Source organism: Accipiter gentilis, chromosome 5 (assembly GCF_929443795.1).
Source record: "Accipiter gentilis chromosome 5, bAccGen1.1, whole genome shotgun sequence".
Classification (NCBI taxonomy): Eukaryota; Metazoa; Chordata; class Aves; order Accipitriformes; family Accipitridae; genus Astur; species Astur gentilis.
In genome coordinates, this window is record NC_064884.1 from 10,181,756 (window position 1) to 10,202,755 (window position 21,000).

The 21,000-nt window shown below is 42.0% G+C and overlaps 1 protein-coding gene and 1 long non-coding RNA gene across 3 annotated transcripts; one reads left to right on the forward strand and one right to left on the reverse strand.

Moving 5' to 3' along the window:
• Positions 1 to 17: 17 nt before the first annotated feature.
• Positions 18 to 15,195, forward strand: ERLEC1 (endoplasmic reticulum lectin 1). The gene is made up of 14 exons (XM_049800359.1): positions 18 to 240; positions 936 to 1,040; positions 2,873 to 2,953; positions 3,872 to 3,949; positions 4,096 to 4,159; positions 6,116 to 6,156; positions 8,492 to 8,715; positions 11,676 to 11,805; positions 12,268 to 12,429; positions 13,071 to 13,130; positions 13,618 to 13,742; positions 14,152 to 14,229; positions 14,427 to 14,502; positions 14,908 to 15,195. The coding sequence occupies exons 1-14, from the start codon at positions 70 to 72 to the stop codon at positions 14,977 to 14,979; spliced, it is 1,467 nt and encodes a 488-aa protein (XP_049656316.1). The 5' UTR covers positions 18 to 69; the 3' UTR covers positions 14,980 to 15,195.
• A 3,207-nt stretch (positions 15,196 to 18,402) lies between these two features.
• On the reverse strand, positions 18,403 to 20,993 carry LOC126038155 (uncharacterized). Of its 2 annotated transcripts, XR_007505933.1 has the most exons (4): positions 20,905 to 20,993; positions 19,549 to 19,680; positions 19,229 to 19,447; positions 18,403 to 19,052 (listed from the first exon to the last, which is right to left on the reverse strand). It is a non-coding gene; the product is annotated as an uncharacterized LOC126038155 (long non-coding RNA). The 2 variants fall into 2 exon arrangements; XR_007505934.1 differs by lacking the exon at positions 20,905 to 20,993 and having other exon boundaries at positions 18,403 to 19,049; positions 19,549 to 20,383.
• Positions 20,994 to 21,000: the final 7 nt, after the last annotated feature.

Consider the following 21,000-nt stretch of genomic DNA (forward strand, 5'->3'; position numbering starts at 1 on the left):
CTCCGCCCCGCCGGAAGCAGACGTGGCGGCGGCGCTGCCCGCCCGCCCTCCCCCGAGCCGCCGGCCGGCATGAGGGGGTGCCGGCACCGGGCCCCCGCCCCGGCCGCGCCGCGGGCGCTGCTCTGCGCTCTCTTGGCGGCGGCGGCGGCGGCGGTAGCGGTGGAGGGCGGCCGCGCTCTCCCTCAGCTCAGCGACGACATCCCCTTCAGGGTGAACTGGCCCGGCACCGAGTTCAGTCTGGTCGGTACCGGGGCGGGGGCGCGGGTGGGGTGTGAGGTGTGAGGGGACTCTCGCTCTTCCTTTGCAGTCCCCCTCGCCGCAGGAGCTGGACGGCTCTACCCGTTCATAGGCAGCCCAGCGCCCAGAGCTCCCCCCCCCCCCCCCCCCCCCCGCCCGGCGGTTATTTTGGAAGCCCCCACGTCCCAGAAAGGGTGTTTCGGTTTGGGGTGCTCCCAGCACAGCCTGGCTGGTGCCTGCCTTGCCCGTCACCCTGGGGTGGCAAGCAGTCGGTAGGTAGGCGCGGGCCAGGCCGGAGGGTGAGGGGTAGGCCGTGGCCTGAGTCTGGCAGCTGGGAAATCTGTCCTAAAAATCAACGTGGGAACGGCCGGTTGCAAAATGGAATGGTTTGGGGTGGGGTGGGGGGGAGGGATTCTTTAGTAAAGGCCTTTCGTAAGGGTTAGAAGTACGTAAGCAGGAGTAAGATGAGCGCAGAGGAGAGTGGGGATGTGGCTGGAGGTAGAAGGGTCGAAGCAAAGGAGAAGGCAAGCAAATTCTAGCAAGCTTAAGTGCCAAAGCCCGGTCTTGTGATGTACTCGAGATCCAGAACATACACCTGCCCTAGGAAGTAAATGTACCACTCGTGAATTCGGGAACATTTCTAACAAGTAACGTTAAAAAAACCACTGGACTAATCCATAGGTTGGTTGTTTTCTTAGCCAACAACTGGTGTCCTGTACAAAGAGGATAACTACATTATAATGACCACCGTGGATAAGGAAAAATATAAATGTATACTTCCACTGATAGCAAGTGGCAATGAGGTAAGTTCAGTCAAGTCTTTTTCGTAATTATAAACTGTAGGTAAGTCTTTTCAGCATCTTTTCAGTTCCTTTTTTTTTTTGCCCCAAAATAAAGTCTTTTTTTTTTTCCTGTAAAAGGAAAATCATCTACAGACTGCTTCACAGTTTCACAGTTTATGATAGATGCCTTCACCTTGTATAATGTACTAGCTCTGTACGAAGTGGGGCCAGTCTGAACAGTCTTGAAGTCCTTATTTGGCAACAAACAATTGCTCCAATGTTCTCTTTATTGCTAGGTCTATCATTGATTGGGAAATTCTTGTATTTTAAGTAACATTGTCAAATTCTAGGTCAGTAAACAGCTATGAAAGTTGTTAACACTGCGGTCATGATCACTATCTGAAAATACTATCCCAGTAGTGCTTCTACCATCAGTAATTTTTATTCTCTGTCATCACTTCCTCAATTGGAAATCTGAATGCACAATTTGGCATTTAAATTTTTTTTTAAAAAGTGTATAAATACATGTATTTGTACAAGAGAAGGTAGATTGAGGAAGCCTTTGGTGAGGTTTATCACTGGTCATTTGTTCCTCCATCAGTTCATTTTTTCACATAGTGAGAACTTGCATAGGCAAGCTGTACTCCTGTGGTAGGGACCTCCATTTTGACATAGCCCTCGTCCTTTGAGTGACTGACAGTACAGAGTGCTTCAGTCCAGGTGAGAAATCTTTAGTACTGAAGAACTTTGTGTGGAAATCTCTTCAATAGCATGCACATTTATAGAGCAAAAATTATGCAGAAGTAAACTTCCGCAGTATTGCCTATGCTTTTTTGATCCATTTTCTTTTTTTAAAATTACGTTAAAGCTGGTGTCCTGATTTCAGCTGGGATGGAGTTAATTTTCCTTCTAGTAGCTGGTACAGTGCTATGTTTTGAGTTCAGTATGAGAAGAATGTTGGTAACACACTGATGTTTTTAGTTGTTGCTCAGTAGTGTTTAGACCAAGTCAAGGATTTTTCAGCTTCTCATGCCCAGCCAGCAGGAAGGCTGGAGGGGCACAAGAAGTTGGGAGGGGACACAGCCAGGGCAGCTGACCCAAACTGGCCAAAGGGGTATTCTATACCATGTGATGTCATGCACAGTATGTAAACTGGGGGGAGTGGGCTGGGAGGGATCGCTGCTCAGGAATTAACTGGGCGTCATTCGGCAGGTGGTGAGCAGTTGCATTGTGCATCGCTTGTATATTCCAATCCTTTTATTATCATTATTATTATTGTCAATTTATTATTGTTACTATCATCATTATTAGTTTCTTCCTTTCTGTTCTACTAAACTGTTCTTATCTCAACCCGTGAGTTTTACTTGTTTTTCCCCAATTCTCTCCCCCATGCCACTGGGTGGCAGGGGGCAGTGAGTGAGCAGCTCTGTGGTGCTTAGTTGCTGGCTGTGGTTAAACCATGACAGCTGGGTAATGTTCCAATTATACTTCATCAGTATGGCATCAGCATTGACTAACAAATGAAAAGATTGTTGATGCTGTTTTCCTGTTCACATCCCAAGCTGCCACTCTGGATATGAGCAAGTTGAAAGCTCCTACTCCTTTGCCACATGTGTGTTTTTTAAACCACAAAACTCTTCTGTTTTGACTACTTTATTTGTGACTTCTATTTGCCCCTTCTTACCAATTTTTTCTTTCTAATTGCCACACAGGTCCTTCAGGGCGGGAATTAATGAGGTCTTGTACCTTTTAATTTTGCGATAAAACTTATTTTGTTTTTTAGTGCCACAAATGAATATTAACTAACCAAGCTACCATTAATTTTAATGTAATGAAATATCCTTCTGTTCTAGGAAGAAGAAAAGGACTATAAAGGTCCTACTCCAGGAGAATTGCTGGAACCTCTTTTTAAGCAAAGTAGCTGTTCATATAGAGTATGTTACATCTGTGTTGATAATTTAAATGCTAATCAAAAGTTTACAATCCAGTCAATTTCAAGGTTTAGTCTGTTCGGATAAATATGTCTCAGACTTCAGGTACTAATTCAGTCCAAAATAAGGTCTCTACAACTTTATGACTATATCTTAACATTGCTGATAAAATTCTGTATAATTGAAGATGTTAGGATTCAAATAAATTGGGTTGCTATAGTAGCAATTTAAAAATATTTATTTATATTTACTTATGTGGATTTAAAATATTTACTTCCAGGAGTCAAGCCATAATGTGTAACAGTCTAATGAAAAGCATTTCTCAGAAAGTGTTAGAAGACCAAACCAAACGTGCTTGTAGATATTCTGAAAGTTTTCCAGTTTTTCATCAACTGTTGTCCCAGTTCAAAGACTCATGTCTTTCTTGCATTACAAGAACAAGCCTAATACCAAACCAGCTGGTACTGAGACCCAGAGGCAGCGAAAGTGGCCAAATATTATACCTACACAACATCCCACTCAAGTCCTTGAGGAAGGCAGAGTAGGTCAACCACAGTTGGTAAACAGCTTGTGTCTACAGCAGTGGTCAAAACCAGTCTGTGCTGAGTCACTACAGCTTAGCCCCAGTGGTTTGGGGGCAGATTTAGTCTTTACTTTTTATTTAATTTTTTTTCCTTTGTTTAATCTGTGTGAAAGTTAAGGAGACTTTGTCTGGTGTTTTTATTTGGAACGTCATCAAAATCCTTGGGGAAGAGTGAGACCATTCACTGTGCTATTGTTTTTGAGGGTGCCCAAGCCCACCTGCTTGGGCTGCGTTTCATTGCTGCAAAGGCCAAAATTTTGGGGGAATGGGTTTTTTTTGGAGGGGGGGTGGTGTGAAATGTGTCTAAAAATAAATCTTTTTTTAAATTATTTTTTAAGATTGAATCTTACTGGACTTATGAGGTCTGCCATGGAAAACACATCCGTCAATATCACGAGGAGAAGGAAACGGGACAGGTAGGCTTCTTACAATTTAGTAGTCTCAACCCCCTTTCCCACTGGCATGTTCATGCTTAACTCCTCTAGAAGACTTGAATTCCTGTACACTTGAAAAGGTATGCAAAAAGGTAACTGAAATTTGTTTTAACTTCTTTTGATTGTAGAAAATAAACATCCAAGAATACTATCTGGGGAATATGATGATAAAGAACCCGTTATCAGAACCAGGTTTGTCTTACATTATTTTGCTGATGCTAATTTAATTCTTTGGGTTTTAATTATTACTATCTGAGAAATATACTGTAGAGAACTGATTCCCAGTGCAACAGAATAGAATTTTGAGATTACTTTGTTTTTTACAAGATGTATTGTTTTCAGTGAATTCTTTTTCAGCACCTTACATTGCATCCATCTTGTCAATTTTGCCATGCTGTCTAAATGATTAGAGTAACTAATCTGCAATAATTAATTAGTGTGTCAGGGAAAGAAAATACATAGTACAAGAAATAGAAGCAATATATGCCAGACCAGAGTTTGATAATGTAGGCTGTTGCCATTCTCTTTCTGGGTGGGGAGAAGTGTCTTTTAAGCAGTGAGCAGAGGGCAGAGTGTGTAGCACATCTTGGGCTCTGCTATTCTGTAATAAAACAGTCTGCAAACCCAAACACAGCCTTTGCAGGTAGAGTTGATCCTTGGAACTGTTTGAGAGTCTTTTTTAGGGATCCTGGTGCATATCTTCAGAAATAGTGAAGTGCCTAAAGTGCGACTGTGGTGGAAATTAGGTAGCTGAGCCCCAAACTCAATTTAGAATAACTTATTTTCTGAGCACTTCAGGTTTTTGGCCCATCAATTATTGTACATGCTGGAAATTCTGTGGTTGTACCTGCCCAAATCTTCCTTGGGTGAGCACTTTGGCAGTATATCAGTCCAAAGAAATCAAAAAATCCACAGACTAAGTGTTCATTCATCAGAGTTGAAAGGAACAGTAGAAAAAACATAATCTAGTTGTTTTGGTTTTGTGGTTTTTTTCAATTCTGTGCTAGTATGTAAAAGGTGGGCACCACCATTTTTCTCTTCCTAGAAGTGGTTAACTTGAACACCTCAGTCTTGGAGGGGTTTTAGCGTTATTAATCCCATTCCTTTGAATCCCTACTGCAGCCTTCAGTAAGGTACCTTAGCCCTGAAAAGAAACACGGCTTCAGAAACTGCATTGTTTGGCATTTCTTTCTTAGTGAGTTACAGTGCTTGTTTGTGCTGTCATTAATCCTGTGCAGAGATGCCTAATTCTCCCTAGGTGCTGCTGTGCAGAAAACAAAATGTTTAATTTGAGTTACCAATTGTTTTGTGGGGTTAGATGCTGAAGTTGTATGATGATACTTCAAGTCATCGTATCTGAGTCTTTTAGGATGTTCACCCTCTGTCCTTTCCACTTAAGTGGCAGACTGTATCCTTTCTCTGCTTCCTATACAGCAGTTCACGCTACTTCTCTTTAAAAAAATTACGTAGATGGTTTCTCAAACCATTGTGAGCTGAATCCACAAGTGTGATACAGTAAACTTGGAATAGCTGAATGGGTGACAGCAAAGGAGAGTGGCCTTCTGCTCACCTAATTCTGAATGGAGTCCAAACTATCTCCTGAAGCAGTCTGGAAGGCTAAGGATGGCTCTCACTGGTGACAGCTTGCAGCCCCTGCTCCGTAAGGATATTTACTCACATGATCATAAGTATGGCATACAGTCTGGCCTCACTTCTTCCTACAAGTGTATCCTCTGAGGCTGGCTAGTGGGTGGGCTAAAGTACTTGCCTGTTTACTGCCCCAGCCTGTAATTCACTCACTTTGAAAAGAGTAGTCAGCTACCCCTCGCAGAACAGCAGTAGTGACATGTTCTTCTGCCCTGACTGCCCTTCCTGTGGTGCTAGGGCTGGATTTGGCCTGTCCTACAAACTCACAATTATTTTAAGACTATGCTAACTCATATTTTGTTCTGTTTGCTCTGGACCCCAGGTCACTGTTTATTTCCTTTCTTTCCTCTTTTGCACCTGCAAGTTCATGAAATTGACTCTTGGCAGTGTATACACAAAGTACTAGCAAATACACAACACATACAAACTTCTCTGTTTATAATTTCATTTTATTTCCAGTTCACAGACTTTATGCTTACCTCATTCTTAATTATTCCCTAGATCAAGAAGAGAAGGAAAATCCAAAAGAGAGTGCAAAAGAGGCAAGTGAAAAACATCTATTTTAACTTTTGCCGTCAATAGTGGAGGCAATTTATATATGATGAGATTATGTAATTAATTCCCTGCCAAAATGAGCATCAAAAAATGAAACTCTGTTCCTGAGCTGCACTCTTCTCACTATTGATTATCAGTCCCAGCTTAGAAAGCTTATTTAGTCTAGCTAGTCAAATTTCTTGCCCTTCTACTTATTTACATTAAAGTTATGTTAATCTTAAACTTAAAGGAGATGATACTCTTCTTCTATGAAGACAATACACATAACCACAAAGTCACATTATGGTCTAGCGACAGTTATTTTTCCAGCTTCATCAGAGATCCCAATTGCCTTAATGACATTTTGGTGCATTTTGGGTAGGGAGAAATGCTTAACAAGATCCTACAGCACAAAATCCCCAAACAATTTCTTAGCTGACTTGATGACCCATCCCATAAAACTCTGTGCTTCCCTTTTCCAGTAGAAAACTTTTCCATTTTTTTGGGCCCTGAAACTCAATTCTGAGTTGCTAACTTTATAGCAAAACAATGGAAGTACCTGAAGCACGTTGGAGTTTGGAATTAGCAATAGCAGATTTGACCTGTGGACAGACATGTGCCTACCTTATTTCCAGTTGCCCTTCCTTTTCATTCTGAAATGAAATTTTTGTCTATGTGTTCTTTGTAATGCCAATTTACATAGCACAGAGTGGTTCTTCTGCAGTGGATCTCAGAAAATATACGTGCCTGATAAGCATTTTGGAGGTAATTGGGGGGCAGACCGAAGTCAGGGTGTGGCCTGTTCTAATGGCAGTGGCAGTTATGCCTCTTCCTTTTTTTTTTTTTTTTTTTTTAAAAAAAACAACTTTATTTCAGAGGAAGTTAAGTCTTTTACTGACTTTTTTTTTTGACAGTATTTATGATGTACATACACTGTCTTGGTTTCAGTCCATAAAGAATTTAGACTTGCAATTTGCATGGAATGTCTAGTCACGAAAGGGAAAGAATACATAACACAGCTGGGTGGTGCTTAAAAGTGCTGTGACTAGAGATTTATCTTCAGTCCTACTGGGGTGCCTTTCAGTTGTGTGCAAGCAACAGCTGTCTCCATTTAGATTTCTTGAATGGTTACCTTCAAGGAAACGTGTAGGCATAATTTTTTCAATTTTTAAGGAAAAATCGTTGTTTTATTCAGAAAGATAGAAAGGGGAGGCACTGGTACCCTTTTTGTCAGTTCTTTTGTACACCACCAGAATATATTTTCATTTTCTGCCTTTGACTGAATATTGAAGTACAGAGCAGATAAGTGACTGGAAGCCAAGGAGTGCCCGAGCAATTAAGCTGCTGGCACGTTCATTCTTTAACCTCATGAATGTCTCATTGCTTCATTCAAAATGGAACAGTTTCAGGAGGAGAGAGTCAGTGGCCTGTGACAGGGTAACATGGTTTGAAAACTAAGTAGGTGATTTATAGAAGGGTCTCAGGTCCTCGGGTTAGTGTCCTGACCACAGAAGGCACCACCACCTTTTAGCACAGAGCCTGTGTCCTGGTTGTGCACTGAAAACCTTTTACTAGCTCAAGCAACACGGGTAGAAAAAAGTCTAGTTTGTGGGTTCCAGCATGGCTTTTGCATGAACAGGGCTTTTGGTACCCAGAAACTTCAGCTGCTTCCAAGATAGGAGCCAGCAGAGGCACTTTTACCGGTTTGGGGAATGAATTTCTTAAAGTGAAAGCTGGATGAAACATATGAAGGAACAAGTCTGAAAAGAGCTTACTTGAAGTGTGTACAGAAGTGGGATTTACTTTGTATATGTCATTAACTTTGTTAGCCACAGTAACAGATGGTATGGGATACTCTGGGTAAGGAGCAACCCGGGCTCAGTATGCCGAGGGGTGCAGTGCAGGTACCAGGATGACTTTGCAGGGGTGTTTTCAGATTCGTCACGGTGAAGGTAACGTGCCTTGCCAGACCTGAGCTGAGTCTGGCAGAGCTACTCACATGTCCCTGTCTTCTAGACTACAGGGTGAACACAGCTGGCTCTGTGCTCTTCCAAAACATTGCACCCAGCTGGCCAGCTTTCATAGAACTGAAACCTCAGGCAGCCTGCACAGAGAAATCAGCTGCTTTTGCAGTCAGACCTTGAGTGGCTTGGTGCATTTGTGCAGCACTGTGCTGGAGGTAATAAATCAGAACGTGTTTGGATGTTGCAGAAACACCAAGTAACTACACAGGGACTGGTTTCAATCCAGTAATGCTGGCTCTGCAAGTGTAATAATATTTTCTACTTAGAAGAGTCGAAGGAGCTTTACTGTGATTCTTAACTTCTACTTTCTTTCACCTAGATACCTACAAAAAATATAGAAGGGCAGATGACCCCATACTATCCTGTAGAAATGGGAAACGGCACACCTTGTAGCTTGAGACAGAACTTACCCAGATCAAGTACGGTGATGTACATCTGTCATCCAGAAGCTAAACATGAGATTCTTTCAGTAGCAGAAGTTACAACCTGTGAATATGAAGTGGTTATATTGACACCTCTGTTATGCAACCATCCTAAATATAGGTACGGTACATAAATTTTGGCTAATATTATCACTTCAAATTTTCATCAATTTCCAGGCACGTATGTGTTTACATAAGTCATATATCCAGCTGTGGTATCTGGTACAGAGGTGTAACACTTGTATGTACTTACTTCGGCAAGTGTGGTTTTGCCAAGTCTTAAGTTTTCATGCTAAGTTTGCATTTTGTAAGTCTCTGGTGACTGATCCCAGATGGGAAGTATAACTTTATTTTCAGCAGGTAAATTTCTAGCCCTGTCATTCTGGAGAAACACAAACTAGGGCATTAAGGCTGCAGGCAGATGAAGAATGCCCTGTCTCTTAATGATTTCAAGGTCTTGGCAGATCATTTTCATGGTATTCAAAGACTGCAGATTGTGTATGTGCATTATATGCCTGCATAGACATCAACTTCTGTAATTTCAGAAAGCAAAAGTATGGTCTTCAGCCATAACCTTAACATTTATTTTAGCAGTACTCCCAACTTAGAGAGCTCCCATCTGTCTCTGTTCTGCTTTATTGCCTTACCTTCAGCTGTACAAGTCATTTTAATATGAAGAATTCACAATTTCAGTGTTATTTTCCAAAAATCAAGTTTAGGATTCTTCCCCCCACCCCTCCCTTAATTGTACCATGCATCTAAGAGATACCCTTGGTCTCAATAGTACAGATTTTTGACCTTTCAAGGAGTGTAAACAGAATTGCAAAGTGAATATGACATACAAATGAAGGGAGAAATAATGGACAGGATTTCTGAATTTCTCATGGACACAAATGTCAGAACAAGTGAGTATTTAATCACTGTTCTGAAATAAGCAACGAAGTCTAAAGGACAAAATCCTCAATTATGCATTTTATAAACACGTGCCAGTTGGAGTAAATAAGGTATGCTATTGTTAAATATTTAGTATCAGTTATACATTTTCTCATGTAGATGGGTTTGGTAATACTATGTTATCTGTTGTCTTTTGTACTGTTACCTGTTTATGAGTCTTTTAGGCCTCTGTATCAGTAGAAAAATAGAAAGTGCACACGGAAATAATAGAATCGTAGAATGGTTTGGGTTGGAAGGGACCTTAAAGATCATGTAGTTCCAACCCGCCTGCCATGGGCAGGGACACCTTCCATTAGAGCAGGTTGCTCCCAGCCCCATCCAACCTGGCCTGGAACACTTCAGGGATGGGGCATCCACAACTTCTCTGGGCAACCTGTTCCAGTGTCTCACCACCCTCACAGGGAAGAACTTCTTCCTAATACCTAATCTAAATCTACCCTATTTCAGTTCAAAATTGTTACCTCTCATCCTATCGCTATATTCCCTGATAAAGAGTCCCTCTCCATCTTTCCTGTAGGCCCCCCTTCAGTACTGGAAGGCCACTATAAGGTCTTCCTGGAACCTTCTTTTCTCTGGGCTGAGCAACCCCAACTCTTTCAGCCTGTCTTCCCTCATAGGGTAGGTGCTCCAGCCTCCTGATCATCCTTGCGGCCTCCTCCGGACCCACTTGAGCAGGTCCATGTCCTCCTTATGTTGGGGGCCCCAGAGCTGAACGCAGTACTGCTAGTTGTCCTGTTTGATAAGAATAAAATCTTGAGCTGCTACCTCCTTCCAAAGGGAGGGCATGGAAGGCTTCCTGGCCACTAGCAGGAAATACTTAAAAACAAACATCCAAGATCTTTATCCTCCCACTTACCTCATCTTAGTGAATAAAGGTAAGTGGAGATGGCAGGCTGGAAACGCTGCTGCTCGGGGTCAGCAGAGGTAACAACAAACAAACCTCACTTTAAGTGCACTTTTCCTGTCACGTGTTCTGAAACAGCACTGAGCAGTACTTCAGCCACCAGCGCTTTTCCTCTACACCCATTATCTTATCCAATAATGCACTTGCATTACCTTAGCAAAAGTATATCCATTAATTCTAGTTGTTGTTCTTATTTGGGTATAATTCGACTTTTTTTTTTTTTTACTTGGTGAGAATTGGGGGGCAGGAGGGAGGAAGGCAGTGAAAAGTAATATTTGTTTGCTGTAACTATTAAGCTTAATATTGTTTAAATAAAATTCAGATAAAACTAGGCTTCTTTGGTACAGGTCTTATTTCATCTCGAGTGCAGTTACTATTTAGGAAATGTTTTCAGATTCTTTTACCTACAGTGGTGATCATTATACAGCTACTGCTGTATAGCAGACTTCCTAGGAAGAGGACATCACAAAAAGCTACCTTGCCTCTGAAGCAGTATCTGCATATTTGTTTTGTAAACAAGCTTTCTCTAAAAAGGACCTTTTCAATGAGATAAGCAATGAAAATTGAACAAATGCTTAATTTGTCAGTACAATTTGCACTTTGATGTTTGCTTTCCTTTACTGTTTTGTTATGGCTTATTTGGTGTTTTAATGAGGCCTTCATTTGTGTAAACTAAGGAGAAAGCCGTTTTTACTCCGCTTCATCTTTTTGCTTTTTCTTAACTGAAATAAGCTGCTTGTTGCAGACGTAGCTCATGAAGAGAGTGAGAGAGGAATAATGGGTATATATATATGCAGTATGAAAGGCCATACATGTCAGATAATATAAGAATGTATTATTTTAATTATACGGGAACTGCATCTATCAAGTTTAACCTTTGCCATTTCCTAGCTTCTGAGAGAGTTTTGGGGAGCCTTGACACTACATTCATGGTACACATACAATGCAGTTTGCCTTTTAATATGCAGCTTTGTCCTTTTGACGAAGAGGGGTTAGACTGCATTGCCAGTTGTCTGGTAGCATTAGGCCAGTGAGACTATGCTGGGCCAAAAGCATATTTACATCAATTCTAAGAACAGTCTAGCTTTGGCTGAGACGGTGCAAGTACAAGAAAAGAAAAATACATGCCTCAGCCCAGCTCAGCCAGAAACTTACAGCAATAAAAAAAGTATGTCTTGTCTTTAAGGCGTAATAAGTGATGCATTGCTGACTTGTTTGGACAGGTTCAGGGCTTCCCCTGTGAATGACATCTTTTGCCAGTCTCTGCCAGGATCCCCGCTTAAACCCCATAATCTGGAACAGCTGGAGAAACAGCAAGAAATGATGAAGATGCCTTTTAGAAGGGTTAAGGAGGTAGGATTTGTTTAATTTTAAATAGGAGAGTATTTATTTTCCATATTGTAACACATACAACTTTTAGTTCTGTGGAATAAGTTCTCTTCCCCAACTTTGTAAGATCATGTCAGTCTTTCAAATGGTCTTTAAGCTTGTTGAAATAATTGTAACTTACCTTATTTGGAAGGAAAACAAAGCAAGTAAGTTTGGGCTACTAATTTAAAACTTTAGTAGCCTTTGTAACCTACAGTTTACAAGCATGTAAACATTTAGACTTTTACAAATGCAAAAGTTTTTGACTTTTTTGATTTTATTTTTTTTTCCAGATATGCTGGAGACAGTGAAAACAATGACAAAATGCTTTCCTACTTTTTCACACAGCCTACTTCACTTAGTATTAAGTAACTGTATAATTTATACGTCCCTTGCAAAGCCGTATAAAATCTAAAGGGGTGTATTTGCGTATACTTTTAATTTCAGGAAGAAATGCATTCAACAAAAGAAGAGAAGTTTTCTTCCATTCATAAGCCTGTTGCTGTTGGAAGCCATCAACTGTTAACTGTGGGAACAACCCACATCTCCAAATTGACAGATGACCAACTTATAAAGGAATTTCTTAGTGGTTCCTACTGCTTCCATGGGGTGAGAAATAAAGCTATGTATAATCAAATAGCTACTCCTTAATTGCACATACTGGTTTAGTATTTGTTTAGTTTTTCTGTGAATTCTGATAGTTGCCTTCTTACACACATAATAATGGCCTTTCCCAGTGTTGATATAGGGAAGGTTTATATACTGAAGTCTATGCCAGAAAGGTATCTTTAACCTTTCTGTTGAAACTCAGTTTATTTGAGCAGACAGTGAAATGAAAGTAGATCATGAGAATTGTTCAGTGCTAATTTTATTAATGAGAAGAAAAAAAAAATCTGATAAAACTTGGTAAGAGAACAGCCAGCAGAAAAAAGGCATCTCAAGTTTTCCCTGTCTTTGAAAGAGGAAAGTATGTCTTTAAAAGATGAAGAGGAGATATACAAATATTTTAAGGAAATTAGTCCCATATGGCTCTTCCAAGAGTCTTTGCTTAAACTCATTTGCTCCATCCCTTGCTTATGATGTCTAATAAGAGATTGTCTCTCAGTGCAAACCTTGAATTAATACTTCTAATTAATAGGCATGGAGTTTTACAGCTAAAATAGCCAGTGGTTTAGAGTCTGGAGGGAAATGGATGTGGTTGGTTTGCGGGTTTTGTTTGGTTTTAACGCTGAGATTATACCTCTCCGTAGGGTGTTGGTTGGTGGAAGTACGAATTCTGCTATGGCAAATATGTTCATCAGTATCATGAGGTATGTTTAAATAGTTTTATGTTCTGCCACTAGATGGCTGTGGGGGAAAAGAGGGTTAGAGAATCTGTCTACAATTTGAAAAAAGCAGCATCCTTTTCTTGGCTGATCAAACTCTTGGGTTTAAGAAGTTGGATTTCAGAAAAGAAATCCTCTGTCTGCTGCCTAAGTTCATGCAGAGGGATGTAGGTACTGTGTTGGGTAGAGCACAGTTACAAGCAAAGCTGAAAAAATGTCAGGGTTTTTTTGTGGGAATGCTCTTCTGGTCATTGAAACACTTTTATTGGCTCACACAGCCTGGGTGGCTGTTCTGAAGAGACCATCAACTTGACTGTTGACCCTAATACAAGATCTGTCATAGTTCGTCCCAAACACAAGAACATGTTGTGTTGACAGCAGCAGACTTGCTCTAGAAATGACGTTTTACACAAAATATCCTCACTGCTAATTGTATAATACAAGGTGTAATTATCAGCTTTTCCTTTTTTAGGATAAGGAAAGTGGCAAGACTTCTGTGGTTGTGGGTACCTGGAGCAAGGAGGAACACATTGAATGGTCCAGGAAGAATGCTGCAAGAACCTACTATCTTAGGGAGGACGGCACCCAGACAGTCCGGTACGGTTACCCTCGCCACGATTACTACTCCAGCTATCTGTTCCTGAATTGGTGATAGGGAAGAATAAATGGCAAGGCCCACTTCTGGAGCGCATGAATATTCAGCTTACAAATAGATACAATAAACTGTCAAGAGCAGTGTGTATAGATTAATTTATTCCCCCCCCCCAGTCAACAGGTAACATCAGAAAAGGTAATTCAATGCTTTGGATGTGATGCAGAGAAAAATCTTCCAATATTGAACAACTGTTTGCTTCTGCAGTAACTGAAATACAGCATGTTACTTCTTTTTGTATACTGGAGTTACATATTTGAAGAATGATGAGATATTGCATCACACAAGTTAGCTGTGTGCTTAAGAATTGTGTTTAATATTTCCAAACTTTTTCATTCCGATCTTTTGTGGCAGGATGGTGTCTCATTTCTATGGAAATGGAGATGTTTGTGACTTAACAGACAAGCCCAGGCAGGTGACTGTGAAATTGAAGTAAGTTAACTTTTTCAGTAAACTGGTGTTTTGTCTCTGCTCCCTATGTCAGAGGGGAAAGCCTCTGTTGTCCTCATAAAGCCCAGAAAGCAGTGACTGTTAGCTTAGTAAAAATGCTATAGATACTAGGGAAATTGGCGTTTTAGTTTTGTGCTTATTACATGCTAAACACTACAAAACTTCTCGTCTGTTTTCAGATGCAAAGAATCTGATTCCCCTCATGCTGTGACCATATACATGTTAGAGCCTCATTCTTGCCAATACATCCTTGGGGTATGTACAAACGTACTCGAATTACCTAAGAGCAGGTGTGACCTTGCAGAGGATGTCTCCAGGTGCATGTTTAAAATGGCCCCTTCCTTCCAGTGACTCTTTACAAGAGATTTCTGTGGTGTACTTCAGCCCATATACATAGCTGCTAAACAAGTGCCGCTTTTTGTGCCATTGCCATTGCTCAGAGAAAGGAGGGGCATTATTAATTACAGTAGTTACACATTGTTAATGTGTATAGAGGTCACACCCAGAAATAGAAAGCGCTTACTAATTTTACAAAGTGATGTTTGAGTGCTGTGCCTCTTGCAACCTGTTGTCATTAATCTCACGATCTCTGTTGCAATCTCTTGTAAAAGTTAATCAATGGTTTAATCATCTTTAATGTTTTGATCTGTTATGTTAAAGGTGGAGTCTCCGGTCATCTGTAAGATTTTGGATACAGCAGATGAGTATGGGCTCCTTTCAGTGCCCAGCTAAAGCCCACGAAGCAAGCCATACCTGTCAACAACCCCGCTGGCGTTTTCCATGTTAACATCCCGTCTGTGAGATGACAAAGGCAGAGAGCGGCTTTCAGCCGGCCAACCTCACCAGCAGAATTCTAGACAATGAGGGACTCATGAACCACTTTGTGTATAACTATGTGTATATAAGAGGTTATCGATAAACTTTTAATGATTAAAATCTTGTCTTGCACTTCCTGTTTGACTTGTGTATGACACATTCTACAGTCATCATCATCATCAAGGTATAAATTACCAACTTCAAAAAGACAAAAGGAACAAGGTCCAGCTTCAAGGGAGGAGTTCAACTGCCAAAAGAATGAAAAAGTGAACCACTGCTTCTCACTTGGGAGCCTTCAGCAGCCACTGCAACACTAACAGTTATTCTACTGCCATAACTTTGTCCAAACACAAGTATTACCTCGGTTTGATTGCTTGGAACTGTACTAATATCAGTGTCCTTCCTCCCCTTATCCCCCTTCAACTCATTTCCTCCCCCAGCCTGGGCTGCTTTCCAGGACTTTTTTTTTTAACGCTGTAGGGTTCATCTGAATATATTTATTTTGTTGACCATTCTTACTGACTTGCTGTTTTGCTTCTAAGGATGCTAAAGTATGATAGTAGTGAGCTACAGTCTGCATTTTTTGTGGCAGAGTTGTTAATATTAGCTAGACCTCTGGACTCCCACATGCCTGTATTGAGCTCTGTGTGGTGTCGGCGTCGTTTCCTTTTCAGTGACAAAGACTCGGTGCATCTGCCTGCCTCTTGATAGACAACACCAGGCCAGAGGTCCATTTTTGGTAGCATGCCTACCTTGCAAATAAGATCTTTAGTGCAGGCACATGCAGTTTTAGTCTGCTGACAGTATATGTTCCTAGAAGATAACTGAAATATTACTTGACAGCAGTATCTCGAGCAGATTTCCATTATACTTCTAAAATAGTTTTTAAATGGGCAAGGAAAAAAGTTTTCAGATCAATGGTTTATAGCCAACACACCTACCCTGCCCTCATGGATTTCCCTCTCTAAGGAGAACAGTGTAGGGCTGGCAGGAAGTCATCTCGGTGCTTTTACCGGCTGTGACACTGATCACTGATCACTCAGTTTTGGGGCTGAGTTACTCCAGATCGTGCCAAGATGATGTGTGTATTCTTGTGCCAGCATGTGCCCTGTGCTGAGAGTCCAGAAACAGCGAAGTTACAGCTGAGAAAGCTTACCGAATGCTCTCTCTCAGTTAAGTTTCCACCAGAGTGAGCTTGAGAGCATTGGGTAAGGTAAGGTCTGTCATGATGCATGTGCTGGAAGAGGCAAAAGCTGGGCAGCGTTTTGGTCGGTAGCAAGGGTGTATGTTCAGCATCTGGATCATGTATGTAAGCCCACTACGTTTCCTCCTTTCTAAAACTGTTGTGCAAGGTATAGGAATTTCCTAACATGTCAGATGGAAATCCACCAACTGTTTGGCATATGACTAGTTGAATACTACCCAAAGTACCAAATTAAACTGCTAGACTGTTGCAATAGAAACCATTTTGTTGTCTCAGATAGTAGAAGAAAACCAAAACAGCAGCATGATACAGCCTTTTTCAAAGTCATTGTTCCTGATCATATCCTTATTGCTGAGGGCTTAGCAATATGACAGGGAAACTGAAAAAGGGGGAAGTCTTCAACCCAGGTTTTTCCCTCCCAATCTCCTTGTGAAGCATTAGATAAATAAGCAAAAAGTTACTTAATCCTGTATTTAGCCAGTAGCTTTTAGAGAAGAAGACATTAAAAGCAGTGTTCTCCAGCCGCTCAGATCTTTAACTTAGTTTCTCTAAAATTCTTTTACTTGCCTGAACAGTCAACTGGACCAACCTTCTCATTATGCATCAAGCAATAGAGGGTATGAATCTGGGCCCCATCGTGACCAAAGGTTGTCTTCAGTCACGCTCAAGCAACTTGTTGCACAATGGATACTGCCAACCCAGCTTCCAATGAGCATTTCAGCAGCAGCTCCTCCAGCTGCACCGTTACCCTTTAGCTGCCTTAATCCCAGTTCTGGACTGCCAGAGGTGTCACTCGCTTGGGTCCACGGCAGTGAAGATACATCCCAAGCCAACATATAGTAAGAAAAAATAAAAACATGTTCAGCCTTAGCTTTCCTAAACTGCCTTTGCAATGGGCTGGATGAATCCTCTCATTAAGGCTGTGGCAGTTAAGTGGAAGTAGTAGATTTGTGCAATCCCTTGCAATAGTTTTTTTTTCAGTCGAGGCTGCCCCCTATCTACCTGGCTGCTCTTCAGAAAGACAATATAGACACAGACTCAGTGCTGTGCCGAGGTCTCAAACACCGAGAGCTCAAGCCTCAGGGATAACGTGGACATATGTGTCACCGTGCCCCACAGCAGAATGCAGACACACAGCATAGGTTGCAATGGTGTCAGACTTCCTCAGCATCCATCGGGCTTGGTCATATTCAAGGGAAGAGAAACCACACCATGTTAAACCTTGCTGCACACCCCTCAGTTGTGGTAATTAGAGGAAAAGATAAGAATAGTTGTTTTGCAGAACATAAAGAATTCCACTTCCTCGCACCGGAGGGAAGTCCCCAGCATGATGGGGAAGCACAACGTCTTTGACTAAGCAGCCACAGCTCCTCAGTGCATCACAAATGCCAACTTCTGCTGCCTTAAGAACAAACCACACTTGCCAAACCCATGAAATCTGTACTCAGCCTCTACTTCCCCCTGCACAGGAAGCAACATGCTCACAGATGTTGCTACCCTGCATCCTAACTACCCACAAGCATACAAATCCACAAAGATAAAGAACACACTTTTCTCTTCCCCCACCTCCCATCTAAGGGCAACCAAGTTGGTGAGGGAGCACAAGTCTTACGAGGAGTGGCTGAGGGAACTGGGGTTGTTTAGTCTGGAGAAAAGGAGGCTGAGGGGAGACCTTATCGCCCTCTACAACTACCCGAAAGTAGGTGGTAGTGAGGTGGGTGCTGGTCTCTTCTGTCAGGTGGCTGGAGACAGGACGAGAGGAAATGGCCTCAAGTTGGGGCAAGGGAGGTTTAGGCTGGATTCTAAAGGAAAAATTTCTTTACTGAACGGGTTGTCAGACATTGGAATAGGCTGCCCAGGGAAGCGGTTGAGTCACCATCCCTGGAGGTATTCAAAAAGCACGTAGACAAAGTACTCCATAACATGGTTTAGTTGGCATGGACGATGGTTGGACTCGAAGATCTTGAAGGTCTTTTACAACCTAAATGATTCTATGATTCAATGATCTCTCCTCGACCAACAGCTGATTTGGGAGAGAACCACTGAGGCAGGGGTGAGGGGAGCAGGGAAGGTGCACGCAAAAAACCCACAGCGCACAACAGAACATGAGTTGATACTGCTAGAAATAATTAACTCCAACATAATTTTATGTTCCAACACATTTGAATCCAAGAAGAAATGTGCAGTTGAAAGCAACTTGCTGCTTCAACCTTTTCTCAGACAAGCCCTGAGGTGCAGGAACCTGTCGGTACCAAAAATGGGGAAAAACCAGCCTCTTCTGGTATGCGGAAAGCACAAAGCAGAACAGGAAGGCTGTGGATTTCTCTGCTGGTCTGCTGAGTTTTACGCCCAAGATACTGCGCAGGTTCGCTTCTCAGCCTGAGAGGTATAGTTGCTTCCATGCACATTTAAGAATCAGCAACATGGAAAATAATGTGAATGGCAGACAGTAAATTTGCAGCAATGGTACTCATATAATCTGCAATTAGTCAAAGGGAATTACATCAAAGTAAAGCAGATCTGGGAAAGTGAAACATGCCACTTAGGTAAGATACTTACTTCTATGGGAAGAGTTCAAAGAATGAGCTTGTTTAGGTCCCAAAGCACAGGATTTATCCACACAACGAACAAATGTCAGTAACAAGCTCTTAAACTCCCCAACTCACCTGCAGAGGAGTGCTTAAAACTCACTTAACACTCACATGTGAGTTGGTTGGTTCCTACACAACCCAAACCAGCATAAAAATGGCAGCGCTCACTTCTTCTCACTTCTTGCCAAGACCTGCTGATTTAATATCAGAAAATGAAATCAGAATTTTCTATAGAAGAGTCATGTTATCATTGCTACGTCTTTATTTGCATTTCCAGTGTCAAAAGACACTGCTCAAATATTACAGCCGCTACACCTTAGACAATAAGGATTTATTCTAGACCTTATTTTTAATTGTCATTTAAACTCACAAATTATTAATGAGCTGCAAGGCTGGATCAGAAAGCAGAGAGAATATTTAGGCAAGACATCTGCACAGCTGATAGACACGGCTGAGAGGAGTCAGTGGCTCAGTCTGCAAGGCGACAGTCCCTGGGAAGTTCCACTTAGCTGAAGGGGTGAAATAAGGCGATCGGTCTCGGAAAGATTTTCTCAAGTGGTAAAGAAATGCGAGGTATTATTCCCTCTCCCTGTGTGGAGGCAGACAAGTGCATTTTCTGGTCATAAGTATCCTATTTGTATAGCTATACAGATACAACTACTTACAGTTTTCACCCAAATCTAAGCCCACCTTAATAAGAGAGGCTCCTCTGAGGTCTGGTCTCCTGAAGGCTGGTGCTCATCTTCTTTGGATTTGAGCAGGTCTTGCACAGGTTCAGCTCTCCTCCCTTAAATTACATTTCCAGCACAAAAAAAATATCCCCTGCAGAGAGACAGTGAACAAGTGGAAGACGACCTGGTTCAGGAATGAAATCTCTTTACTGGGTCCTTGCGGGGAACCACAACCCTGCCTTGGTTCTGCTCTCAGTCACATTGTGTATACTTTCCCTGCTCATTCACACAGACCTTTCTTGTCTGCTGCTCTCCTCCACTATCCCCCAAATAAGAGGCTGCCTTCCAAAAAAAAAAAAAAAACAAAAAAACCCCCAAACAAAAAAACACCCCAAAAAAGGAGAATAAATGAACACACAGAACACATGCTGGATGAAACAAATGTTAGAATAATGCCAGCACAGCATGTTGGTAGAATAACCATTCTTGTACTGAAAAATACTCTTTCACTTTGTCACTTCCAAGCGTGATTTACTCTCACGGCCAGCCAAAGGGACACGGTTTGATGGGCCCTGTGCTAGTATGTGGCTGCTCCATCTTCCCAAAGAGAGAACTACAGGCTGAGTTTCAGGAGCAGCACAGCTGTGTTTAGATGAAGGAAGGAAGACCTGTCAGGGATACATGACTGTCTACAGGGGGTCACCCCAAGTTGAAAACAGAAGCAAGAATCTTTCCCGACATGTCCAAAATGCTCTTAATTTCCTGTCTCTTCCCCTAAAGCAAGTTAGGATCTGTCTGAAGAATGGATTACTTCAGGGCAATTCCAAGAGCCTGCCGGGGCAGGAAGGTGCCCAGTCAGACTAGAAAGGGAGCACAAACAACCTTGGGGTTTTCCAGCCCCCCAGGACTGGACAGGGGAGCCTCTGGGCTACTGCAAGATTTTCCAGTCACTGACAGTTACGAAAGAGTGGAAAAAAACCTCAATAGCGGAAAAAGTAGAGCAGATGACAGGGCTCTACACCTTGTGCAATCTGCTGACTTCCCTTCTGTTGGGACCCTGAATTGAACTAGCTGCAGACAAAGAGCACATCTTTCAGGGCAGCACTACAAACACTGAGAAAATCCCCTGGGTTTTTTTTTCCCCTCTTAAAGTGCGCAAAAGGTACGATCACTCGGTTTGCAGAGAGGCTTCTGGCATGCAAGACCTCCTATTCATACGTAAGAGAGACCCAATACGAAAACCTCACCATCTCAGGAAACACAACCCACAACAAATCACATTACAGGAGTAAATCAGTTTTATAACCCAGTGGTCACGCTCGGTGCTTCCAGACCTTCCCTGCGATGCTCAGGTAGGCGCAAAGCCAGCAGATACCTTGGGACGACACCGTTCACAGCATCTAAGCGTTAGAAGAAGCAACTTCCACCTCTGATTTTCACCTCGGCAATAACGGGCTGAGCAGCTGCTGGT

Excerpts from the sequence above, each read along its gene's own strand:
- ERLEC1 (XM_049800359.1), top strand. The coding sequence starts at position 70 with ATGAGGGGGTGCCGGCACCGGGCCCCCGCCCCGGCCGCGCCGCGGGCG. Across the intron at positions 2,954-3,871 it reads AAAGTAGCTGTTCATATAGA|ATTGAATCTTACTGGACTTA; the intron begins GTATGTTACATC and ends TTATTTTTTAAG. Across the intron at positions 13,131-13,617 it reads ATGTTCATCAGTATCATGAG|GATAAGGAAAGTGGCAAGAC; the intron begins GTATGTTTAAAT and ends TTCCTTTTTTAG.